The following is a 21,845-nucleotide window of genomic DNA, read 5'->3' on the forward strand; positions in this document are numbered from 1 at the left end:
GCAGACAGTAATTCAGTGCATGGCATTAAGCTAATGAAAAAACAAAATAGGAATTCTAACATATAATATAAAACATCACCAAATGCCAAAAACCTTTTTTGAACAAAAGAAATAGAGACAAAAATTGCTTTGCCACCTGGATATAAATTGAATCTTCCTAAAAATAAATCACTACGCTTCTGAGAACATATTGACTAAATAGCAATAAAGCCTTGAACGAAAACTAACACAAGAAATGTAAATGAAGTATTTTCATTGTATACATTGATGGCCTTTATCAGAAAGGAAAGTTTTCAACTTACTAACAAATTGCCTACAAAACATTTTCTAAGAAGGCGGCCTCCACAGGATGCAAATTGATTTTCAAATAGACATGAGCATAGTGAAGTTTATCAGCCCTCCCCGAGAAAGCACTAACAAAAAACCCACAGGTGCTGTTTCAATGCAAAAATGGCACATACTGGACAAGGCACAAGCAGATTTAGGTAACTGCGATCTATGAAAATGTCAGGCTGACACCACAGTTCAACTTGGCCATCTCATACTAGTGGTTACAACATTCCAGGACACAGCACCTCAGCTGTTACAGCACATGAGAACTTGCCAGTTTAATTTCTGTAAATTTTTTTTGTTGGTCTTCAGAAAAAGAGACCTTTACAGGTGCTTGAATAATCAATATGTCGTTAGAAGTTATAGCTAAATACAACTATTTTCAGATCCACTAATCACAGAAGATATTTCTCATTATGCAAGTGACTTGAACTACACAGCTGAATTACTTCCTTAGACATGTAAGCTGCATTTCAGAATCTGTCTCAGGCAACGGAACTTCTGTCCTTTAGGAACAGATCGCTCAAACACTACATGCAAGTTTTATTCAAAACTGCAGGCTAATACTGTTCATAATCACATGTTAGCTAATCTGAAAAAGTCATTTATATTCTTACTTGTCTAGGTTTTCCAGCAATGACTGGCAGACTATTGTCAAATATCCAGCCTCCACTGCATTATGAGACACATCTAAAACAAATAAATATACTGCAGGCTGAGGAGGACGAAGCTACAAAGTAAAATAAACAATTAGATTCAAAAATCATACTTAAAGAGATGTTAAAAAACGATTAGTCATTAGAAAGGGAAGGGGAAAAATAGAATATTTAGAAAAACACAAGGTATACCTTACGCAGTAAAGTTATATCTTACAAGAGTCTAACGCAGTCACATGGACAGATTTAACCACAATTCCCAGTGGTTAACAGTCCCCATTTGCAATAAGCATACAGCGTTATGCTTCTGAGCTGAAATTTGACATTCTAGTCTTTCTTTCCATCAGTCAATTCAAAAATGAGATATGGATGCCAAATATGGAACTCACTCTTCAAAACAGCACTGTTGTTTCAGAATGTGGACAACGTGATCCACTAATCTGTGTTAAAACAATCCACGTGCATCCTTTTCCCCCACCATATACAAGCTATAGTTATTCATATTAACAAATACTGTAGCCATAACGTTTCAATTCAAGAGTAAAATTCCTTCTTGCTGCTGTTAACAACGTCATTAGAACAGGGCCATTTTCCAGCCCTTGTTTCTTTATCCTTATTGGATACAATACCACATAACTATCACAGCAACTGTAGTTTGACTCGTTTTTAGTAACTGTGACAGATATGATCCTAACTAGAGATTTGAATCCAGTTTAATTCCCTCATTATTCTGCTACCGGCCTTTCACAACCTTTGTGAGGATAAGGGAGATGCCCAGAAACCACATTGCCTAATGTGCCCCACATTTGGCACAATGTTAAATTGTACCAAGCAACTACACACGTTGCAACTGCATGTCACTGACAAGCCTCCGAATAAATACATTTGCTAAAACTTAAAATAAATCTGAAATCTAACTATTCTTTGGTATTAGAGGACCTTCACAGGAAAACTAATACTTACTGCTGGAACAATATAAATATATTTGAAATTAACATTGTGCATTAACACGGAATGGCTGTGAAAGTTCCTATGAAAACATTTTTACCATATAGTCTGAGGAAGCAATGAATTCCACTGTAGAATTTTGGACCTCTGGCCGTTTATGAGGCTCTCCATAAGATCGTGTCAGAGGATTATACATAAATTCTTCAGGAACTAAAAAACAAGTATGTTTCCAGTATTTATACATTTATCACCAAATAAAAACCATCACACCAGCTACAAGCAACTGTATTTCAATTATCATTACCAATAGAAAAAATTCACATTAAGGATATGTTAAAAAAAATTAAAAAAAATCAAGGAACATTTCAAGTATCCCAAGAAACATCAAAGTTAAATAACTGGAAACAAAAAAAGCTTCATTTTAAACAGTGATACTATATCACTTTGAATACAGCAATGCAAATAAAGCATTGTATAACAAGTTCAACACAATTTGTATTCTTTATCATAACCTTTAGCCTGGATTGCAGACAGTATTAACTGCTGTCATGTTTACATTTGCCTATTACAAAAGCAGTCAATGGAGCAAGTTGATTTCATTACACAAGTCACCAGGACAATGTGATCACATTTTCTCAGTCTCCTAGAAAGTTGTAAAACGACCTTTTGCTTCAGAAAACGCATAGTACCTCTGACTTATGATCTAGAGAATTCAAAAAAATCTCTCAAGACTACCGCCATTTTAGTCTAGAGTATCTCACGGACTGATATGATGCACATACTTCAAAGATTATATAAACGCAAGAATCTTCTCTTATAAAACCTACCATCGTTAACTCTATAGCATAGATTGCATTTCCACCTCCTTTGATCAATGAAAGAAACAAAAGGGTTGATGTATGTCCTGCAGGATCTGCATCTCACTATTGTGCTTGATGTTATTACTGGTAATTGCTAAAAAAAAAAAAAAAGTTTAACAGAGATACCTAATATATTTTATAGAGAACATTATTTTGCAGTACAGACTATAAAAGCTTCTTAAGTCCAGATATTCTGTCATCTTTATTTTTAGCTCACTCTCATACAAAGTAATAATGATGCCCATTAAAAAGTCCTCCCGTTTAAAAATCAGAAGAAATAATATTTAGTATTTTTTGTCTTAAATGCTTTACAGTAAGCCTTACACATTGAAGAACACACTGTAAAGAAAAACGTCATACCATATAGTTATTCACCTTCTACATAAATAAAAATACATTACATGGAGAAGAGTTGCTCAACAGTTGGGAACACAGCTTCAATCTTTTATTGTGCTTAGCTTCTACTAATAGCATTTATCATCCCAGTAATGCATTCACATTGGCACTCCTTTTCAAAAGGAAATCTAAGTCTTCATTACATGTCATTCAAACAGGTAATAAGGAAAAAGTTTTGAAGGACTTGTCCAAAAGTTTTCCCTTATGGATTTCAATGAAGTAGCAATTACAAGTGTTTTCCCCTCTCCCCCTCTTAACCACCAAGAGACTTCTTGCTACTTCTGTTAAATTTAGGACTTGTATTTCATGATTATTTTATTGTGTCTGAACACCAAAATGGGACAAATACATGTATTAAACATATATACTAAAAGTAAGTCACTTTACCGTTAGGTCTCTAAAGGGATGTAGCAACAAACCCAAAGGAAGCTTAGCTTTGTTTAACAAAGCCTGTGTCTGTGGAACATTTGTCAATGTACATCGAAATGAGCTGAAAGGAAATAAAAACATTATGTTGCAAATGAAATTTTAAAATATGTTAGAAACACTGTGTTAACATCTGATTTTAAGGAATTCTGAAATTTAAGAAATTGTTCCACAACAATGATAGTTAAAATGAATAGAAATCATGTCTTTAAGAAAGTAAAAAACCTCCTAAAAATGAAAAAGCCCCTCCCCCCAATTTAATTATCACCACAATTTACAGTCAGGCATCAGTTTACATATTTTGTTAATGCTTTAAATAATTATCAGCCACAAAAAATGTAACATGCTGGTACAGACACAACACTTACTCTGGACTGCAGTTTAATTTCCTAAGATCAGAATTCAAGTTAGGCACAGGTGCTGGAACTGAAGAAACAGGCAAAATATTCCTGTCTTGTGTAAGGTTTACTGGTCTCAAGCCTTCTGGCTGCTGAGAATGCTGTAGACTTAGTCCTCCTAAGGAAGAGGACACCTGGTTCACACCTGGATATTGCTGCAAAAATATGAGCATTGCAAATGGGTTAAAAAACAAACCAAACCAAAAGCACCTTAAATCTTCTTGCAATCCCAATTCTTCCAAACATCTACTTACAAGAGATACAGCAGCAGTTAATAATGAACCCATACAAGTGGGGAAAACGTTGGATGGCAGTAATTTTAGAAATGCTAAAACATATTTGGAAGGGCTATCTACATTTGTTTCATGAGACAAAATTCAAACTCAGTATACAAATGAACATGAGAAGTCACATACGATCCTTGTATTCCTCTACTTGGAAGGCTTGAATATAAGTAAGTTACTAGGAAAACAGAGGGTCTTTCCTGTCTTCGAAGGTGTTTCAAGTTGATCTTTCCAAGTTAAATAAATTGTTTCAATTTTTTTTTTAATATTAAAAAATATAAATATATCACACAAAAGGAGGAAAGGTTAGGTTGGAAGGTACCTCTGGAGATGTGGTAGTCCAAACCCCTGTTCAAATACTAACTTCAAAGTTGTATCAGCTTGCTCAAAGCCTGGTCCAGCTGAGTTTTGAAAATCTCCAAGGATGGATGATTTCACAGTGCAACCCTTTCTAGTGCTTCTCCACTCCTGTTCTGAAGGATTCTCTCCTTGCATGTCCACTTGGAATTTTGCATGTTGCAACTTGTGACTGCTGCCTTTTTTTTCTTCTTCCTTTTTTTTTTTTTTCCCTCCCCCAACAGTGTGTCTGTGGAAAGAGCCTAGCCTAATCCAACCTTTTGGAAACTGGAGACTGCAAGTAGATTCCCCTTTCTCTCCACATCTCTTCAACAAAAGGCAAGTCCCAGGCTTTGTTATCGTAAGTCTTGCCAGTTTTATGAAGGAATGTTTCAAAGGAGTAAATATAAAAGCTCTCTCAATTTAGAAACTTAAAATTAGGTTACACCTTCAGTTCTCAATTTAAAACAATTTTGGTTTCATTATACACTTGAATTCACATTCACCTGAATTCAACAAACTATGCTATTGTAATAAAGATGACTGACACAGCTTTAAAGAGATCATGGACTATGCTATAAATTTTCCGAATTAATACCTGCAGCAATCAAAGTTTTTTGGTAACATTTGTCTCCGAATATATGAAAAAGAAGCTATGTTGAACACACTTATTTCTTTCACCTCAAAGAAATAACAAACATTCCCTCTATGTCACATTTTGCACTACCTCTGTAACAACGTGATTATTCTCTTCTGGGCATAACATGCTGACTTAGACTACTATCAGGCCAGTAAGGAACTCCAATCACCTAAAGCAGTAGTTTCAATGCATTTGCAGCTAGCCCATATTCAGAAAGGGGGTGTGTGGGGGGGTGCAAATCAGCAGGTTTGATTTTCTACACCCCTGCACACACACACTTCTCTGCACTGCCTCAGCTTTTGTATTTCCCCTCAGCACTTGCATGCGTCACCAGAGCAAAGTGACTGTTCACAGCTTCTTGGGTGTTTGGTGCTGTCGTTACCAGGAGGAGGGAGCAGATGCAGGCAGCCTGCTCTACCTCACACCCAGCACAGGTGCTGCTCTTTCATCCAGACTCTGTACAATGCCTTAGTCATAAGGCAGTTTACTGTTTGAGACCAAAGCCCATGGTATTGTTCCTAATCAAATATTATTTTCTGACCACGCACTTTATTTCACCTCTTTATGGTTTCCATCATTAAAGTACAGCTCTTTGAAACACTACACCTCAAAACAGTTGCTCCAAATAAGAACTGGTAAGGCAAGGTCTAGCTATTTGCAGATAGGCTTAATTTTCATTCAAGAAGCCTGCTAATTAGCAGTCTAGGTTAACATACTAGACAGGCAACTTCAATAGTATATCAACCCTTATTACTTTAAAAATTAAAAAAATAAAATATGAAAATATGTAGAAAAACAAGTATAATATAAACCTGTGGATAGTGCTGAAACCCAGGGTGGTGGCCTGGATTACTGGGCTGCATAGGAGCAGGCGGTGTTGCATTTTGGTAACCAGGCTGCAGCGCTGGATATCCATAACCAAAGGGCTTAGACGTTTTTGATGTTTGGGGAACTGAAGGGGCAGGAACTGGGCTGCTGGTCACAGAACGCGTCTCTGGAAGGACAAAAATCCCACAAGCCCTAGTTCAAATGGAAACTCCTAAATGCTTTACAAATAAACAATACTTTTTCAATTTGTAATTTCTTACATTATCAAGTTATTTATTTGCGTTAACCACAAATAATTACAAGCCATTAGCGAGATAGACTACTGCAACTAATGTTGTTAATGGGGTTTACATCAGAAGATGACTATAGACTTGCATTATCTATTCACAGAAACTTCAAAAAGCTATTATATACATTATATATTTAAAAAACAAGTATTTCACCCATAAAGAAATAGGAAGTAAAAAAAAATCCCTTAAAACTGTATTTTACTCCAGGATTTGACCCTGATATAAACTACAAAAAAAAAAAGCCCATTCGTGCTTGGTCTCTTCCCAAGCCACTTATGGTTTTAAAACATACAGTGATAGTACTATTCTCTAAGTGCAGATACAGAGCTTTTCTTGCAGTAATGCATGTCCCTCCTGTATATCTTGCAGCAGAGTTTGGTCACACTATTTTAAAAGGTTAAGCTGAAAGTAACACATAGATCTCAACTCATAGAGCACATTAACAGTTGTGAAGAGATGAAAGGATGCTTTAGAATTTAATGCCTACAAGCATGACCTCAATTTCAGAAGAGTTTAAACTTGGTGCAATTTACTGCGAGAAGTGGCAGGAAAACCACTCAAAAACCCCAGTCTCTGAGAAACTAGGTTTGGCCTGTGCAGTTAGAAAAATCAAGAGGCCAGAGAAATTTAAACCTGATCCTTTTATCCTTTAATTTATTCTTTCTGCTTATCTTATTTTCAAAATACACCTTCAGCAGAACCCAAACGGATACTTAGTAGCTGAGAAATCAGAATCCATAATCCTGCAGCCATAGCTCTTCTGCCCTTACTCATCAGGTAAAAAGCTGATATAGGTATCCACATAATGTCCAACTCATGCAGTATTCTGCTTTACACAAAAGCTCCTCCAAAATATTTAAGCAAACTATCATGACGTTCTGAGATACCAGAGCAATGCAAGAGAGCCTGAATGGCAGCCCCAAAAGTTAATCCGGTTATCTTTTAAAATACCGGCTAACATATCCTCGTTAAACGGCATCTTTCCTAACCACTCTCAGAACGACAGCTCTACAGATTTCAAGACTGTTAGCCTTAAATTTAGAATAAAACTAACATTCCTGATATTTCTAGAGATAAAAGCAAGCAGAACAGCAGCCGTATCTTTCACGTTTTCTTTAAATGTGGATAAACAGAAGAAAACAACCTGATCCCAGCATCTCTGCAAAATGAAGTCTTTGGTCTCTCAAAACTTTAGCGGTGCCTATCATTTACTATCAGCCACTAATGTCAACACAATCAGGCATACAGCATAACCTAGAGAAAGCTACCCCCATTTCGCAAAGAGTGTACCTCCATTACTACCCTCAATACTACCATGAATAAGTATGAATTACGACACAGTTGTTTTATTATACTCCAATTTCTGCGTTAAAACTCTGAAAAGTTATTTTAAAAAACCCAGAGCAGGTTTGTAGGTACTTCCTTTTGCCTGCTTGTTAATTAACAAACAAACAATACCAGGTAGATATTTACCATTTATGGTTTTTCTAAGTCTTAAGGAATTCAGAATTAACATACAACAACAAACGGCTCACCTGGATAGCCACCTCCTTCCAGGGCATCGTAATTGTTCAGAACAGGAGAGGCACTGCTAGTAGTAGAGGAACTATCAATCGCTAAGGAGGGGAAAAACAAAAAAACAAGAATTAGGTGCTTCTGAAATAGTAAATTTTTGAGGAATAAAAGGCTGAGGATTTTTTTCTAAAAACCTTCATAAGAAGCTCTCAAGAAAGATCCGAGAAAAAAAAAAGATCACTTCAGCCATAAGACTAGAAAGCTATTACCACTGCAAAAATAAGGAGGAGGAAGAAATAAGAAACCTAGGTGGTATTTCAAAACAAAAAAAAAAACCAAACAAAAACAAATAGAAGAGACGCCAAAGGGAAAAGGACAGAAAAGAAATAACAGTAAAAGAGCTGTTTCTTGAAACCAATAATATTTTCCTTTTAAATTACAAACTCTTTCTAGACTACATGAGATGAAGCAACATACAACATTTTGTAAATACTCTCTTGCGACTTCCCTCAGAACTCCAAACAATAAAAAAAGACTACCATCGTCTTCAGAGCGAGTTTTGCCCAAAATGGTGCATAGGGTAAATTCTGTCTTGACATGTATCTGCTTTTTCTTCCTTTCCATGCTGTTGTAATTAAGAGCTTGATTCAGGTTTGATATAAAGCTTCTATTTCCACTGAACGTCGACAAGAGCTCTCAATCTCAGCCAGAATAAACTAAATTCTGGTGCAGCCAAAAGTAACAACTATGTAGGTATTGATAAGATTTTTCAGTACAGAATAGACTGCTAATGCTTAATTTTTGCATGACTCTAAGCCTATTTTCTGAATATAGAACATGACATATACATTTTAAAACATTTTTACTGATTTTTTTTTTTTTAAAAGGTACATTTCCAAAGAAAAAGGGCCAAGGAAGAAAAACAGATTAAATGTTTTTGCTCCTTAAAATGCCAGAAGCCACAAAACACAACGCAAAGGAAAGAGTAAATGAAAGCATTCAAAAAAAGATCATTATATATAATTTCTGTGGTGTGATAGGCGTAACAGAAGCAAAAGAGGGTCACTGATACTGCTCGACTCAGAAGGATCAACTGTGACCACCAACCCTTTGGGAAGCCAAAACTATTCCAGGGGAGAATTTCAGTGGTTGGACAAGAGGTTTTTATATAGGGGAACACATCGTTGCTGAAATTTGGGAAGTTATTAACACCATGGCAATATCATGACCGTATAGATCGTTTTTGAGCACGTCGCCTTTAAAGCATTCAGGTAAGAAACAAAAAGACTACCTCTAAAAAATAAGGGACAACTAGTTGTGCAACGTCCTGCGAAGCGACAGTATGTTCAGACTCTAAGCTTGCCACGTGCGTCAGGAAAACTTCAGATTCTCATTCAACAAAAACACAAAAACTTCCACAAAATTGAACAGGAATTGTGTTATGCTAAAGTTAAGCTACAACAGATGCTAGAATTTAATTTAGCACTGCAGGTAGCAGATCAGAGAATGCATTTAAAAAAAGAAAAAAAAAAAGAAGGAAACAACAGAAAACTGCTTAGACAGATAGTTACAGTACTTACAACATCCTTTTAAGATTACACACAATTATTTAAGCCAATTTAACTTTTGCCTTTATATAGTTGTCAAAACCTCTTTTGTTACATTGTTAATACAAGATCTAAACTGGTGAAAGTGATATAAACTTTGAGAAGTTACAGAAACACAAACAAGCAGATGTCCCCCCTGTATTTTTCAAAAAAAAAAAAAAAACCCAATTAAACAAACCAAAAAAACACTGGCACAGACTGAGCTAGGAACATGTTAAGGTTTATATTGTGCCCTGGTGACAAGGGCACAAAACAGGAAGTTTATTAGTCAGGTAGCCTGTGTACTCAATCTAGATACCCTTTCACTCTTTTGTATAAGATAAAAGCAAGCAGGATGATAGCTCAAAGAATATAGGCTTTAGCAGAAGTAGGGAACTTGACAGACAAAGATGTGAGGAGTATGAAAACTTATCTCTGTGTCTAGTAGGCTTGGAAAACAAAGAGACAAAGGTTTTGCCCGATAAAGAATTCTGACATATGCTTTGACAGAAACCTTGGGACAGGTTTACAGGAAGATCTTTGTCTATAGGAAATGTTGCAGGAGGCTCTGTAACAAGAACTCTCCCCTGGCTATTTTAGCCCGACTATGCTCTAGAAAGCAGACTATGAAGGGTTCAAACAAACTGCATCACGATCAAAACAAAATTTTAAATTCCAAACCAGGATAGTTTCCTGGCTTGTGGTGCCTAATTAAACCTATGGCATTACCCAGCATTAGAAGACATATGATATCTAGACTTAGGAAGTATTTTTAGATTTAGAAAGAAGTGCTAATCAAGAGCTACTGTGTATGATTTAACCCTAGTCTTTATACTTACTGAAAGAGTCAATATGCTATCACACAAAGAGTAAGAAAATAAAGACACTGAAGCAATAATTTGAAATAGCGAAAATTAAAGAAGATATGTTAAGCATCCTAATACTTGTCCTCCATTGGGATGGGGGAAATAATATCAACAGTTTCCTTTTCCTGTAAATATAATTTCCTTATCTTGTAAATATTTGTCCTTTGCTGGCTGGAACAATGGCAAGAGCTTCCATCTGAAAACTCCTTCCTCTTTAGAAAAAGAGCAACTGAAAGTATTCTCTTCTAATGTTCATCTAATAACTCAATATAACAGTCATATCAGTATTTTCAAAATGATCATGTGGACCCATCACACTGTTTCTAATTGTGACCTGAATGTCATCATTGTTCTGCTCCACTCTTCATGAAAACAGTAAAAGTGCACCAAGTTATTTTCATAGTACTTCAGTTTCATGATTGCCTCTTATTTTAATAAAACCCAGAACTACAGCACACCAATTTTTCCTAAGCAAGTTACAGTATGAATTATAAACCTGAAGGACAAGTTACAAGATTTTGCTCTCCTCCCAAATTAATAGGCCAGCACACACAAGCCGGGGTAGCATATCAGTACAAGGTAGGTAGTATACTTTGTAAGAAATTACTTCTGTGTATCAACAAAAGTAAAGCCTAAAATTTAATTTAAGAAAGCTTTTTATACCATTACCCCTCACACACAGATTACGAAGAACTTTTGAGTTAGATCAGAAGAAAAAAGTTACTATCACAGAAACTAAGGTGGCAAGAAACACAAACTAATTTCAAAACCAAGCAATTCTGACAAAGAACAGACAGAATCCTTGCAGTCAAGGACATAAGAAGCAGTTTGTCTTTATAAATTAGGATGTTCAAAAAAGTAAATAAACTTTTCAAGATCCCTGCAAAACAACCAAGCTAAAACTGATCTGATGTGCCTGAACGGTATAGACATGCCCTAGAAAAAGAAAACAAAAGCAGCACAGGTTAATCTACTGCTTTACAAGAATCACACTTATAATCTTCCGATATTTACTTTATTACCTTAACTGTAAGTGTTCCTACACATAAACTGGAAATAAGATGAACATTGTTTAACATAATGATACAAATGGCATGTAGTTGCTTCACTTGCAGAACATAAACAGTTATCAGTATAAGTTCTATAGCCAGATGTCTTCAGTTAAGAGTTAGATTTTTAAAAATCTGAGCACCAAAATATTGAAACTGAATCATACGAGTTCTAAGATAAATAAAACATCTGATATTCATGTGACAAACAAAAGACTTTTCTGACCACTAACAAACTCCTTTTTGTTTATTATATTAATAACATAGTTGGGAAATTGCCAGGTAATCGGCTATATGATGAGTCAGAGGGGCTTTCTGGCTTTAAAGAAAAAAATAATTTCAGGGGATTGAAATACGGAACAAAACTAGGGTAGAAAAAGGAACAAGATACTGGTGTAAAGCTAAAGCCAACCTGCTTCCTCATCCTCCTCATCCTCTTCCTCATCATCTGAACTTGATGACAAGGGAGCTGGTGCAGAGCTAGCTTGATTATTAACATATCCACCATACTGCATGCCTGTGAAGTGGAAAGCACAAACATAAGAGTCAGACAGACAGGAAAGATGAGAAACAAAACTCACAAATTATTGCATTAAAAGTGAGAGAAATTAGGCATTCCAGAGAAAACCCCAACATGCAAATAATTAAACCTATAACCCTAGACTATCTAGAGAACTAGACATGTTACATGAGTAGTACAGCAAAAGCAGTTCTCAGTGGGCTAGTTTGATTAAGTATTAGTAGTACATAAAAATTAGCAGGAAATTATATATATACACATTTATATGTATATATTTGACATCAATTTGTCCACTGGAGTACTTTCATAGAGTCATGTGTGTGTATATGTATACACACAAACACACACACATATATACACATATATTCATGTAGATACACAAGCTTTCCTTCCTAAAGGAGTTTAAACTGGGTTATGAAACGTATTAAAACTTTGCTTGGCAAACCTGTCCCTTTCGAAGCAGAATTCTGGAATTCTGAACTTTGGTAGAAAGTAATGAAATATACTGTTGCCTCAACACGTAAGTGTACAAACAAATACCTCAGCAACACACTTGGTACAATTTAGATTAGATAAACCTGAAAACTGGATTAATATTATTTTTAAATTAATGCCTAAACTCAACTCAAAGATCCATATTTAAGCACCTAAATACACTATCCACTTCTAAGGTCTGCTCAGCTACTCAGCTACTATTACTACAGCAACCTACAAACCCTAATCATTGTATATACTTACAATAAATATTCTAAACAAAGGTAACCAATATACAAGAGCAGCAGAAAAATACACCGTTTTTAAATGCACAGCAAAGCCCACAGCAGTGGCTTATAATTAATATGCAAGACTATGGATCAAATTCAAGACCTTCCACGAAGTCTTAAACTTCTCTTGCCATAGGGCAGGGTTAGAAAGGATTTGAACATATACTTACGGTCTCACAAAGGCATCCTAAATAGGTGCACACATCCACTGCTTCCCACTTAGCAATCCAATGGACTGCTATAAGAGGAAAATAACCTAACTCTTTCAAACTCGAAGAGCTTGGGATTTTTCCAGTAGAAACACTGTCATCATTAGACTAGTGCTCTTTATTTTAACACTACTAAGCACTACAGAAGTGCTGTAGGCAAGTTACACATAATCTGAAGCCATGAAAAAAAGCAACAATCCATACACATTTTGAATACACTATACTAATCTTTATTTTATTTAAAATATGGGCTAACATGCTGTTAGCTGCATGGCTTTTTTAAAAAAGGTTATCAAACCCAGGAGGAGCGTTTCAATTTCATTTAAGAGAAGCAATTAACAGAATCAAGCCGAAGAGCATCTATTCAAACTGGAAGTAAAAAGGAAACAAAAAGCAAAACACCACCATAACTTCTTAGGAAGCTGTAACTGTCATACAGAGCTTAGCCCAAGAAAAGACTGGCAGTATTGCACTTCCTCTCGTGCTCTGGCTCTCCCACGGGGAAGCTCATGATGCCAATCAAGCCTCTCCAGAAAATGATAGCCACAACGACGCAGAAACAATACAAGTGCCTCCAAGGCACCATGGTTTAGTTTCTCTGTACTGCTAAGATGTGGGACATACTCAAGTAATAGATATATTCTCATCTTTTATTAAGGTTACTGGATGCATCAGCTAAGGAGGACTCAAGAAAACCATACTCTGCCCCAAAACAGACTGTGGCTGAAGAGAACGTGGCTTTGCTTGGGGGTCTGGGAGAGTTGCCAAGGACAGAACTACATGGTTATGAAGGGGAAGAAACAAATTAAAGTCATTAACATATTATGAACATTAGATAGGAAAAAGTCACAAGAGCGGGGCAGGATATAAATAAGTGATGCAATGTAATACAGATCGAGAGCCCAACTGAAAGAAACTGGGCAGAGCGAGCGAGCACAAAGAAAGATCTCTAAAAAAAATACTATACATGCAGACAGGAAGAAGGCAGCTGGAATTACAACTGGAAAGGGCAGGCCAATGCAAATATTCCAAGGATAAGCAAGGGAGAGAGAAGGGCTGAATCAGTACTTCTACTATGCTACTTTGTTCCCCCCCCCGCCCAAAAGCATTCCAAAGACTCCAGTTTCTAAAGCTCCCCCCACCTCTTCCAGTCACTGACCACATACAAGAAGGATGCATGTGTTCAGAATGAACACAAGAAGAAAAAAAAAAAGGGGGGGGGGGCAAGCGAGAAACACTAGTAGCACAACAGTTGAGCAATCATGAACTATGTCATTACAAATCCTTCAGAGGAAGGACTGGTTTGAGACTCTCAGCCTTACAACTTTGCATAGGTTTCCCCCCGCCATATAAATCCCTGCCTTTAGGATGCTCCTGTATTGTGCTAGCACAACTGTCCAGCAGCACAAATAGCTGAACAAATCAGGGAACTGATCTGGCTAAGATAAGGTACATAAGCCTCCCATTCTGGGTTACTGCCCACCACCACCACCAGCATGCTAGTGCAAAGAAAAAGCGACTGAAGGGAAGGAGTAGGTAAAACAGCAACTGCAAGTGTCACCACATGCCTAATCATGATTTCTGCTGTAGCAAATCAGTTCTGCTTAATATCTGTTACAGCACGGACAACAATTTGTTAAAACCTCCCATTCTTAAAAGCAGCAAAAACTTGTTTTGAAAGATCAATATTTATTTTAAATCCGACCACAGATCTGGCTTAAAATGTAGCCGCATAATATAATGTCAAATTATTGCCAAAGATTTCTTGGAATGCAAATTTCAAACCCTGTTACCAGTGCACCTGTAATATATAACCACACTTTAAAGCTTTATCCCACAACATTTTACAGACACACAGGACTGTAGGTGGGAGGAAGCAAAAGGATGAAATGTGATAAGGACTCATATGTCTACAAAGTAAGCAAACAATTTAGGTATTTCAAGAATCAATTACCCATACTGTGAAAAACCAAAATGGAAATTATACATTTACGTGGCTAAAGTTTCATAATGGATGCCCTGCCAAAAATAAAAATGTGGCAACTACAGGCTAAAAAAAAAAATATATTCTGAAGTTCTTTGCCCAGTTCTCTATCCATCACCTTCAGATTTTAAATGCTTTTACTACCATATTAAGACCTTAGTAGTCTAAATAATAGTTTTTCCAAAATGAGCTCTCCTCTCCTCTATTCTTAAATTCCTTTGCTTTAAATTATTTTCATTTACTTATCGGCTCCTCTCATCAACACAAATGCTAAGGGAGTCTATTAATTATATTCGGACAAGACAAACACACAAAGTTCATCTCTAGGATGTCATTTTCAAGTTGATTAGTCTACCTGCATTAAATCAGCGGAATATTTATATAAGATTTAATAAGTTTTAATTCATTTTAGGCTTTTTCCTGTTAGAACTGAGTCAACTAGACAATTAGAATATTTTAATTCTGTATCAGAATGCCCACATATGAGCTTAAGCAATGATATCTACTCTGAAAATTAATTCAGACTGGTTTTACAGTAGTTCCAGAATGCTTGCATGTAGCGAGCACAAGATGAAAATTAGTCCATTTAATCTTTGCATGGGAAACTATTTGGAGCTCTAGCTACCCAGAAAACCATCCAGTAGATTTTATTTCTAGAAGCTAATCTAGTAAAAAAAAAAAAAAGTTATCACATTTATCTGTTAATAAAAAAAAATATTACAAGAGTACATTATGTATTCCAGACTCCTCAAATGAATCTAACTGGAAAACTGAGTGAAGTTTCCTAACACTAACAGAAATAAATCATCCTATAATCAGAGAAATTTAAATGTGTGATGATACATACATGGATTTATCATTAATTACATTTACATTAACATAAATACAACTAGATCAGTGCAAACTCCTGAGAACTCATCTATAGACTCCTGACATATGTAAATTCCTGGTTTTAAGGTGGTTTCATTGAACTACATATTGCTCTACAACACACAGAGCTAACAATAGCTAAAAATCTGTGTTCAAGGTATCAAATGTTCACACATTATACAGCAATCAGTGCAAGAAAAATATATTTGCACATTACAGCTATCACAGTTAATCAGCTAAAATCCTTTTTCTCATTTGAAACAGTTATGCTATTTCTTCGGAAGATGAAGCAACACAAGCTTCTAACAAGCACATCTACAGTACAATCAAATTCTAACCAGTACCAAAATTGACCATACAACTGTTTAAAAATCAAGCTACTGTTACAAAACTGTTCGATTATCTTTTTCCCTTAAAACAATCTTATAGTTTCACTATGCATAGGACTTGTTAGCAATGAACCTTTGTCTTTAAAGAAATACAGGCCTGATTCACAGGCAAGTTATTTCTTTACATTCCCCATCCCACTGAAAAATAAAAAGGGAGAATTGGGAGAAAAAAGAATTGACATTTACATCAGAGGATTTTGAAATTTAAGGATAAAAATGATGCTGTGACAGTCAAACGCTGTGCTTTTGAGAAATACTTCACATACTAGAGGTATTTTATTGTTCTAGAAACAAATAATGCCTACTTGCATCTCAAACACAGAACTATTTTTCTTAAGAACTTAAAATTCTGAAATTTCCGAGAGAAAAAACAGCAAAAATCAAAGCAACAAATGCAATCAGAAATACTAAATAGAGTAACATTTAACAGACTAAGAGGGAAGTCATAACGTATCAGAGCAGAACTAGCATGGATGAAGAAGGCTCAAGACTCAACTGATTCTTTGTCAACATGCTACCAACATTAGAACAGCAAGAAGTTTTTGTTAGAGTTCCTCTTCCTTCCTACAAGAGGAAAGTAGGAGGAAACTACAGCAGCTTTCCACAGGAGCTTAGAACTATAGATTAAGAAAACAATTCCATCAGTTGGAACTAAATACTCAAGATAATTCTGTTACTAAGTGCTGGCACTACCAAATTGCTAGTTCACGTCTGATTTTACAATACAGACTGATTTCAAGACCTTCTTTTAAGGTAAAATAACAAACAACCCTCTCAAAAATAAGGGAACTAAAAGAAGGGCTTCTTAGGGGATGATATGAGAGGGTCAACACGACAGACAGGCCAAAGACGTACGGCCAAAGGAACCCATATAGAAGAGCTACGACAGAAGAGAACTGATGATGTACAAAACAAGAACACTAAGGCAGCCTGACAAGATAAAAAAGATGTACTTCAATCAGACAAGTGCAGAAGAAGTGCTATAAAGCCTCCAGTATACGCATGTGCATGTGGAACAGGGCAGAAGTCTGCATTTTAACTTCCCCATTCCCTTATAGTACCTTCCTGAAGGGCTGGCTCTGGTGCCTGCGTAACCGAGGGCATAGACCCTGGCTCTGGAGAAAGGCCTGGAACAGGTGTCCTCACAGATGAGATCGAGGAAGTAGCTGTTCCATCCCCAGGCTTGGTAAACTGAGCATTCTGGCTTACAGACCGCACCGGCTGTACAGAATCAATGCCACCTGAAAACAAAATCAGAAGGTAGGATCACTTCATCCGTATTTGCACAGACAATTCCACAACGCAAGCAGTTATGTTTGATCTCATAATACCTACAAAAACAATAAAGTACTTCAAAGCGATATCTTCGAACAAATATATATGGGATTTTTAAAATAAAATTTCTGTAATGCTAAAATTCCATTAAAATGAATAGATTGCTCTGGCAACTAACAGAAAAAAAAATCCACGAACCTTTTATGCTATGGAAAGCACGATGTAGTAAGATTAAGACTAAGCAGAAGTTAATTTTATCAGGTTTTTTGTACTTCCACAGCCTCCTCTTCCCAGATAAGAGGGACACAGTCAATGTGGGATATTTTCCTATCAGCATGCCTCCCACAAGCAGGAAACCTGCAAGTCAGCTGTGTAGCTGACCAGTATTCTGCCTCCTTCACACACTTGACATTTTGCAATTTGTTACTCCTCAGTTCTCAGACTCATATCCCAAGCAACCTGCTTCAAGCAACCCTGAGCATTCTAAAGAACTTCTGAAGCATTTTGAACATCCAGACTAGATATAATTTGCTTTAAAAAAGTATAATTAGTGCTTTGAGAGATTTAATGCAGTCCACTTGAAATTCCTGTCAAAAGGCAACATAACTTCAATTTAGTTTTTAAAAGTCACCTTTGTTTATTATGACTCCTTTAAAAAAAACTGCTGATAGACTAAACTATTAAAACAAATACAACAATAAAAAAGAATTGATTTGACCAGCACTATTCAGAAATTAAGCAAAAACAACATCTAGATGTTTGCATTTAGAGAATTTAAGTAACAGAATTCACTTGAGGATGCACATGCAATTTTAACTTTACCTCCTCCACACACACACGCATATGCATCTCTGTGTGTATAGATAAATAACACAGTGCAGTTAGTACACTCCCAGCCTTTTTCTTAAATACTACAGCTGATATTTGAGAGGACTTTATGGGAAAGCTGAGGTCTCTTTTAGAGGGTGGGGAGGAGGTTTAAAACAATCCTGTTGTTCTAATTTACCTTGGAAGTCAACAAGGCACATTTTTCACCCTCTTAATGGCACTTCCAGCTGTTATGCATTTGATATTCAAATCTACTGTTAAGCATGCATACCGCTTTTGTAAGAATTTATTATCTAAATCTAGATTAAAATACATACTTCTCCAAAGTATATATACACAGCATTCTTTGCTGAAATTTGCTTGCTATAATCTATGCTGCTATAAATTAATGCCCTTGTAACCTCTCCATGGAAGCACCAGCGCCGATCAGCAGAAACTTTCTTCCTAATTTAGGCACACAGCTTCCTCAAGCAAGCTATGAGATGACAAGGGAAGTTTTTTTCCCCATAACATTAGCGTGTTTACAAGGGTACTGTAGCAGAGAGAGTTGTTTATGCTGTTTTCCACATCTGAAGTCAATACAGCAACGCTTGCAAAACACCGTAACATCGAGCACTGGTCTTAGAGCATGCTAAATGCTACGATATTGCACTGTCACATGTTCAAAGTTGAAACCAATTTACATTTGGATTAGCTGAAGATTAATTACTTTCCTGCAAAGTACTAGATTCTTGTTCTCAAGCAAGTTATCCAAAGTATCCTTCAAAATGATGGTGATCCTTCACATGTATTGTTAAAAACAAACAAGAACCTTTATGAACTGTGAGCAAAAAATATTATTCTGTCCGTGTATAGAAATTCAGCCAGCAAAATTACACACTAAACCTTATTTGGTGACTTAGGAAAGTTTTGGAAAGTCGTTAAGAAATGAAAACCAAAAGGCACATCAATGCAGCGGCATCGTCTCAAGCTTACAGAAGAGATGCAAATACTGTCTCTTTTCACGTAACACAGCTGCTGTCTTGATTTTTTTTTTCAGCACAGCACAATTTCTACTGTGAGATTCTTCATTGCAATAACAGCCTCCTATCTCCATGACTCTGTCTCAGCTGCTGACCTCTCCCCTTACTCCAACCACACCTACCTTAGCCGATTTACAGGATTATAGCCTACATTCCTATAGAACTGGGGCAGCAAGGACTTTAGATCCTGATCTGACATAAGGGGAAGTACGTGCGTGGGATAAAGAAATTAAAGTGTCTACTGCTCAAGCAGACTGCCTACAACTAGAGCAACGTAATCGAGACCCAGGAAGCAAAGAAACCCATCCTCTTAGCCTCAGTAGTTCTCTTTCTCCTCAGCAAAAAACAAAGATAGAAAAGATTAGAGTAAAATTTGAGCATCCTGGCTGACAAAACACATGGATCCACACTGCTGGAGAGCATCAAGATGAAGCATGAAAAAACATTAAATAAGAGTACTGACATAAAAAGCCTAAGTAAACACAGTAGTTTGTGTGATATTTACATAGTATAGTAAACTGTTGTAGCGCAGCACAAACTGTTTTGCTGAAATACAGAAATCAATACCAGAAAAGGGCATTTTTTGCCAGATCAAACTAGTTTAAACTAGCAAGCAGAAAACCCCAAATTATACATTCATATTCTACTTTATTTATACTTCCAAGTGCAAATAAAGGAAACGATTCTCACTGGTTGGTAAACATCAAAAGAAGTCACTTCCAACAAAACATTCTTCTTGAAATAAATTTCCTCCCTTCTTCTAATGAAATTTCAGCAAGCTTCATTGAAAATATTTTAATGATTTCAGACAGTGGCTGCCAAAAGTTTTGAAGCTGCAACAAAACCTGGTTCCAAGTCCTTTGTACATGACATACAGCAGCCTAGTGGTCTGATTTTAATAGACTTCAGTAACATTAGGGCTAACCAACACCTTACGCTTACAATTTCATTGGTTTATTGGAAAAAGAAGCCATTAGAAATCTAGCGTTTAGAAGTTTTTCGATCCAACTGGTAAATAATTCAGATGTCACCATGCTTCTGAAAGAGTCACGCCTGCCTTTCTAAAACACTGTTTTTACAAGTTTTATTAAAAAACATGACAGGATTCTATACACAGAATGGTCTCTTTTCAACATATATAAAGTTCACAGTGTCCACTAACTGCACCTAACACTGCTATTGAAAAATGTATTAAGACCATATCCTGTCTTAATCTTTCAGTACCCAATCTTTCTAAGATTGGCTTATTTATAATTTAAAAGGGAATAAGGATCTTTCTCTTTCAGGGCACAACAGCAGTGACAATAAACTGTCTTACTGGTACTCCTAGTCTAGTAGTATAATATTATTTCAAAATATCTTCACATGAACAGTCTTGGAAAGCGCATTTTGGAATTTCAGTATACCTTAAAAGTTTTTCAAGAAGTTTTGCTGAAAACTATCCACAGAACAGATTGTAACTGCTTTCTACAGGCACTGTTTCCTTCACAGGGTACAGTGGGGAGGAAGAAATATTCTGAAAAATTCCTCCTTATGAATCATTCATCATCTCCTGAAATTCTGCATGAGTTGTATTCAAAAGCTTTCCAGAGATGTACAAAAAATGGCAAATCATTTTTGAGATCCACCTCCCCCTCCCTTTTTTTTTTCTTTAAAAACAGGACTGAAAATAATAAAAACACTATATATAAAGTTATTCCATCTGAAAACACTAAGACTGCACTGGGAGACTCAAAGTATGCCAGTGCCCCAAAAAGCAACTCAGTTATTCCAGTATCAAAGAGCTATTGGCATATTTTTTTTTGTTAGCCAGGTGCTGCAGCAACTGAATTTTTGATATATTTTAGCCAAACGATGTTAAAATTCAGGTATTATTGGAGGCAGTCTGTTTAGCCCCAAACTTCATAAAGAATGTCATTCTTTAGTATTAACTAAAGAGGGAGCCATTTACTACTAATCCTATTTGTGCAAATGGAATTCATTAATTCACATCTAATTGTTTAAGATATGGCAATACAACCTATCAGTTGCTTAAGCTATATCATAATGCAGTCAAGTAAGTACTTGCACCAATACTCGAGAAACGGTGGGACCATGGCAGTCCAGGCTTGAGTGTTTTAAACTACTGTGAAGTCGCACTAAGGCTATTTGATCAATACTTCGAGCCCACCAAATCCACAGCGGCCAATAAGATAACCCTGCTCTCCCTTTAGCCTAGCTAACGGTTGCTGCCTTCATCTGCTCTCTCCCAGTGAGTAAATACTGAAGCATTCGTGCGCTGAACTTAAGCCAGGAAACTGATCCAGCTGGAAAAAAAAAAGAAAGAATTACTTTCCAGAAAAATCAGTTCCACAATCCAGTACACCATGCAACAAGGCATGGGGTTTGCTATCTCAGAGCCAGTTCTCTATTATCTGTCTCATCACAAAAGGAAAACTATTAGTCTATCAGTTCATAAGCCAAAAATGCAGGAAATCAGAAACGTTACCAGTACAGATAGACATAAGGAACTGGAAAGTAGTTTTCTTCTGTATCACAACTGGAATTTTTTTTTTTGCATAAACTACTTGGAGACC

At 36.3% G+C, this 21,845-nt stretch overlaps 1 protein-coding gene across 6 annotated transcripts in view; it reads right to left on the minus strand.

Moving 5' to 3' along the window:
• SEC24B (SEC24 homolog B, COPII coat complex component) overlaps nucleotides 1-21,845 on the minus strand; it is a 50,726-nt gene that overhangs the window by 21,213 nt on the left and 7,668 nt on the right. For 4 of the 6 annotated variants that reach the window (XR_011140879.1, XR_011140878.1, XM_068941873.1 and 1 more), the window contains exons 3-11: nucleotides 17,206-17,385; nucleotides 11,821-11,925; nucleotides 7,928-8,008; nucleotides 6,087-6,268; nucleotides 3,985-4,169; nucleotides 3,578-3,680; nucleotides 2,762-2,888; nucleotides 2,035-2,144; nucleotides 948-1,060 (exon numbers count right to left, since the gene is read on the minus strand). Coding sequence is in view for 4 of the 6 variants with exons in the window: in XM_068941873.1 (XP_068797974.1) it covers nucleotides 948-1,060; nucleotides 2,035-2,144; nucleotides 2,762-2,888; nucleotides 3,578-3,680; nucleotides 3,985-4,169; nucleotides 6,087-6,268; nucleotides 7,928-8,008; nucleotides 11,821-11,925; nucleotides 17,206-17,385 (1,186 nt within the window). In the remaining 2 variants the exon portion in view is untranslated. The remainder of the gene's footprint in view (nucleotides 1-947; nucleotides 1,061-2,034; nucleotides 2,145-2,761; nucleotides 2,889-3,577; nucleotides 3,681-3,984; nucleotides 4,170-6,086; nucleotides 6,269-7,927; nucleotides 8,009-11,820; nucleotides 11,926-17,205; nucleotides 17,386-21,845) is intronic. The other 2 variants (XM_068941875.1, XM_009689393.2) reach the window with 1 other exon arrangement.

Source organism: Struthio camelus, chromosome 4 (assembly GCF_040807025.1).
Source record: "Struthio camelus isolate bStrCam1 chromosome 4, bStrCam1.hap1, whole genome shotgun sequence".
NCBI classification, from domain to species: Eukaryota; Metazoa; Chordata; class Aves; order Struthioniformes; family Struthionidae; genus Struthio; species Struthio camelus.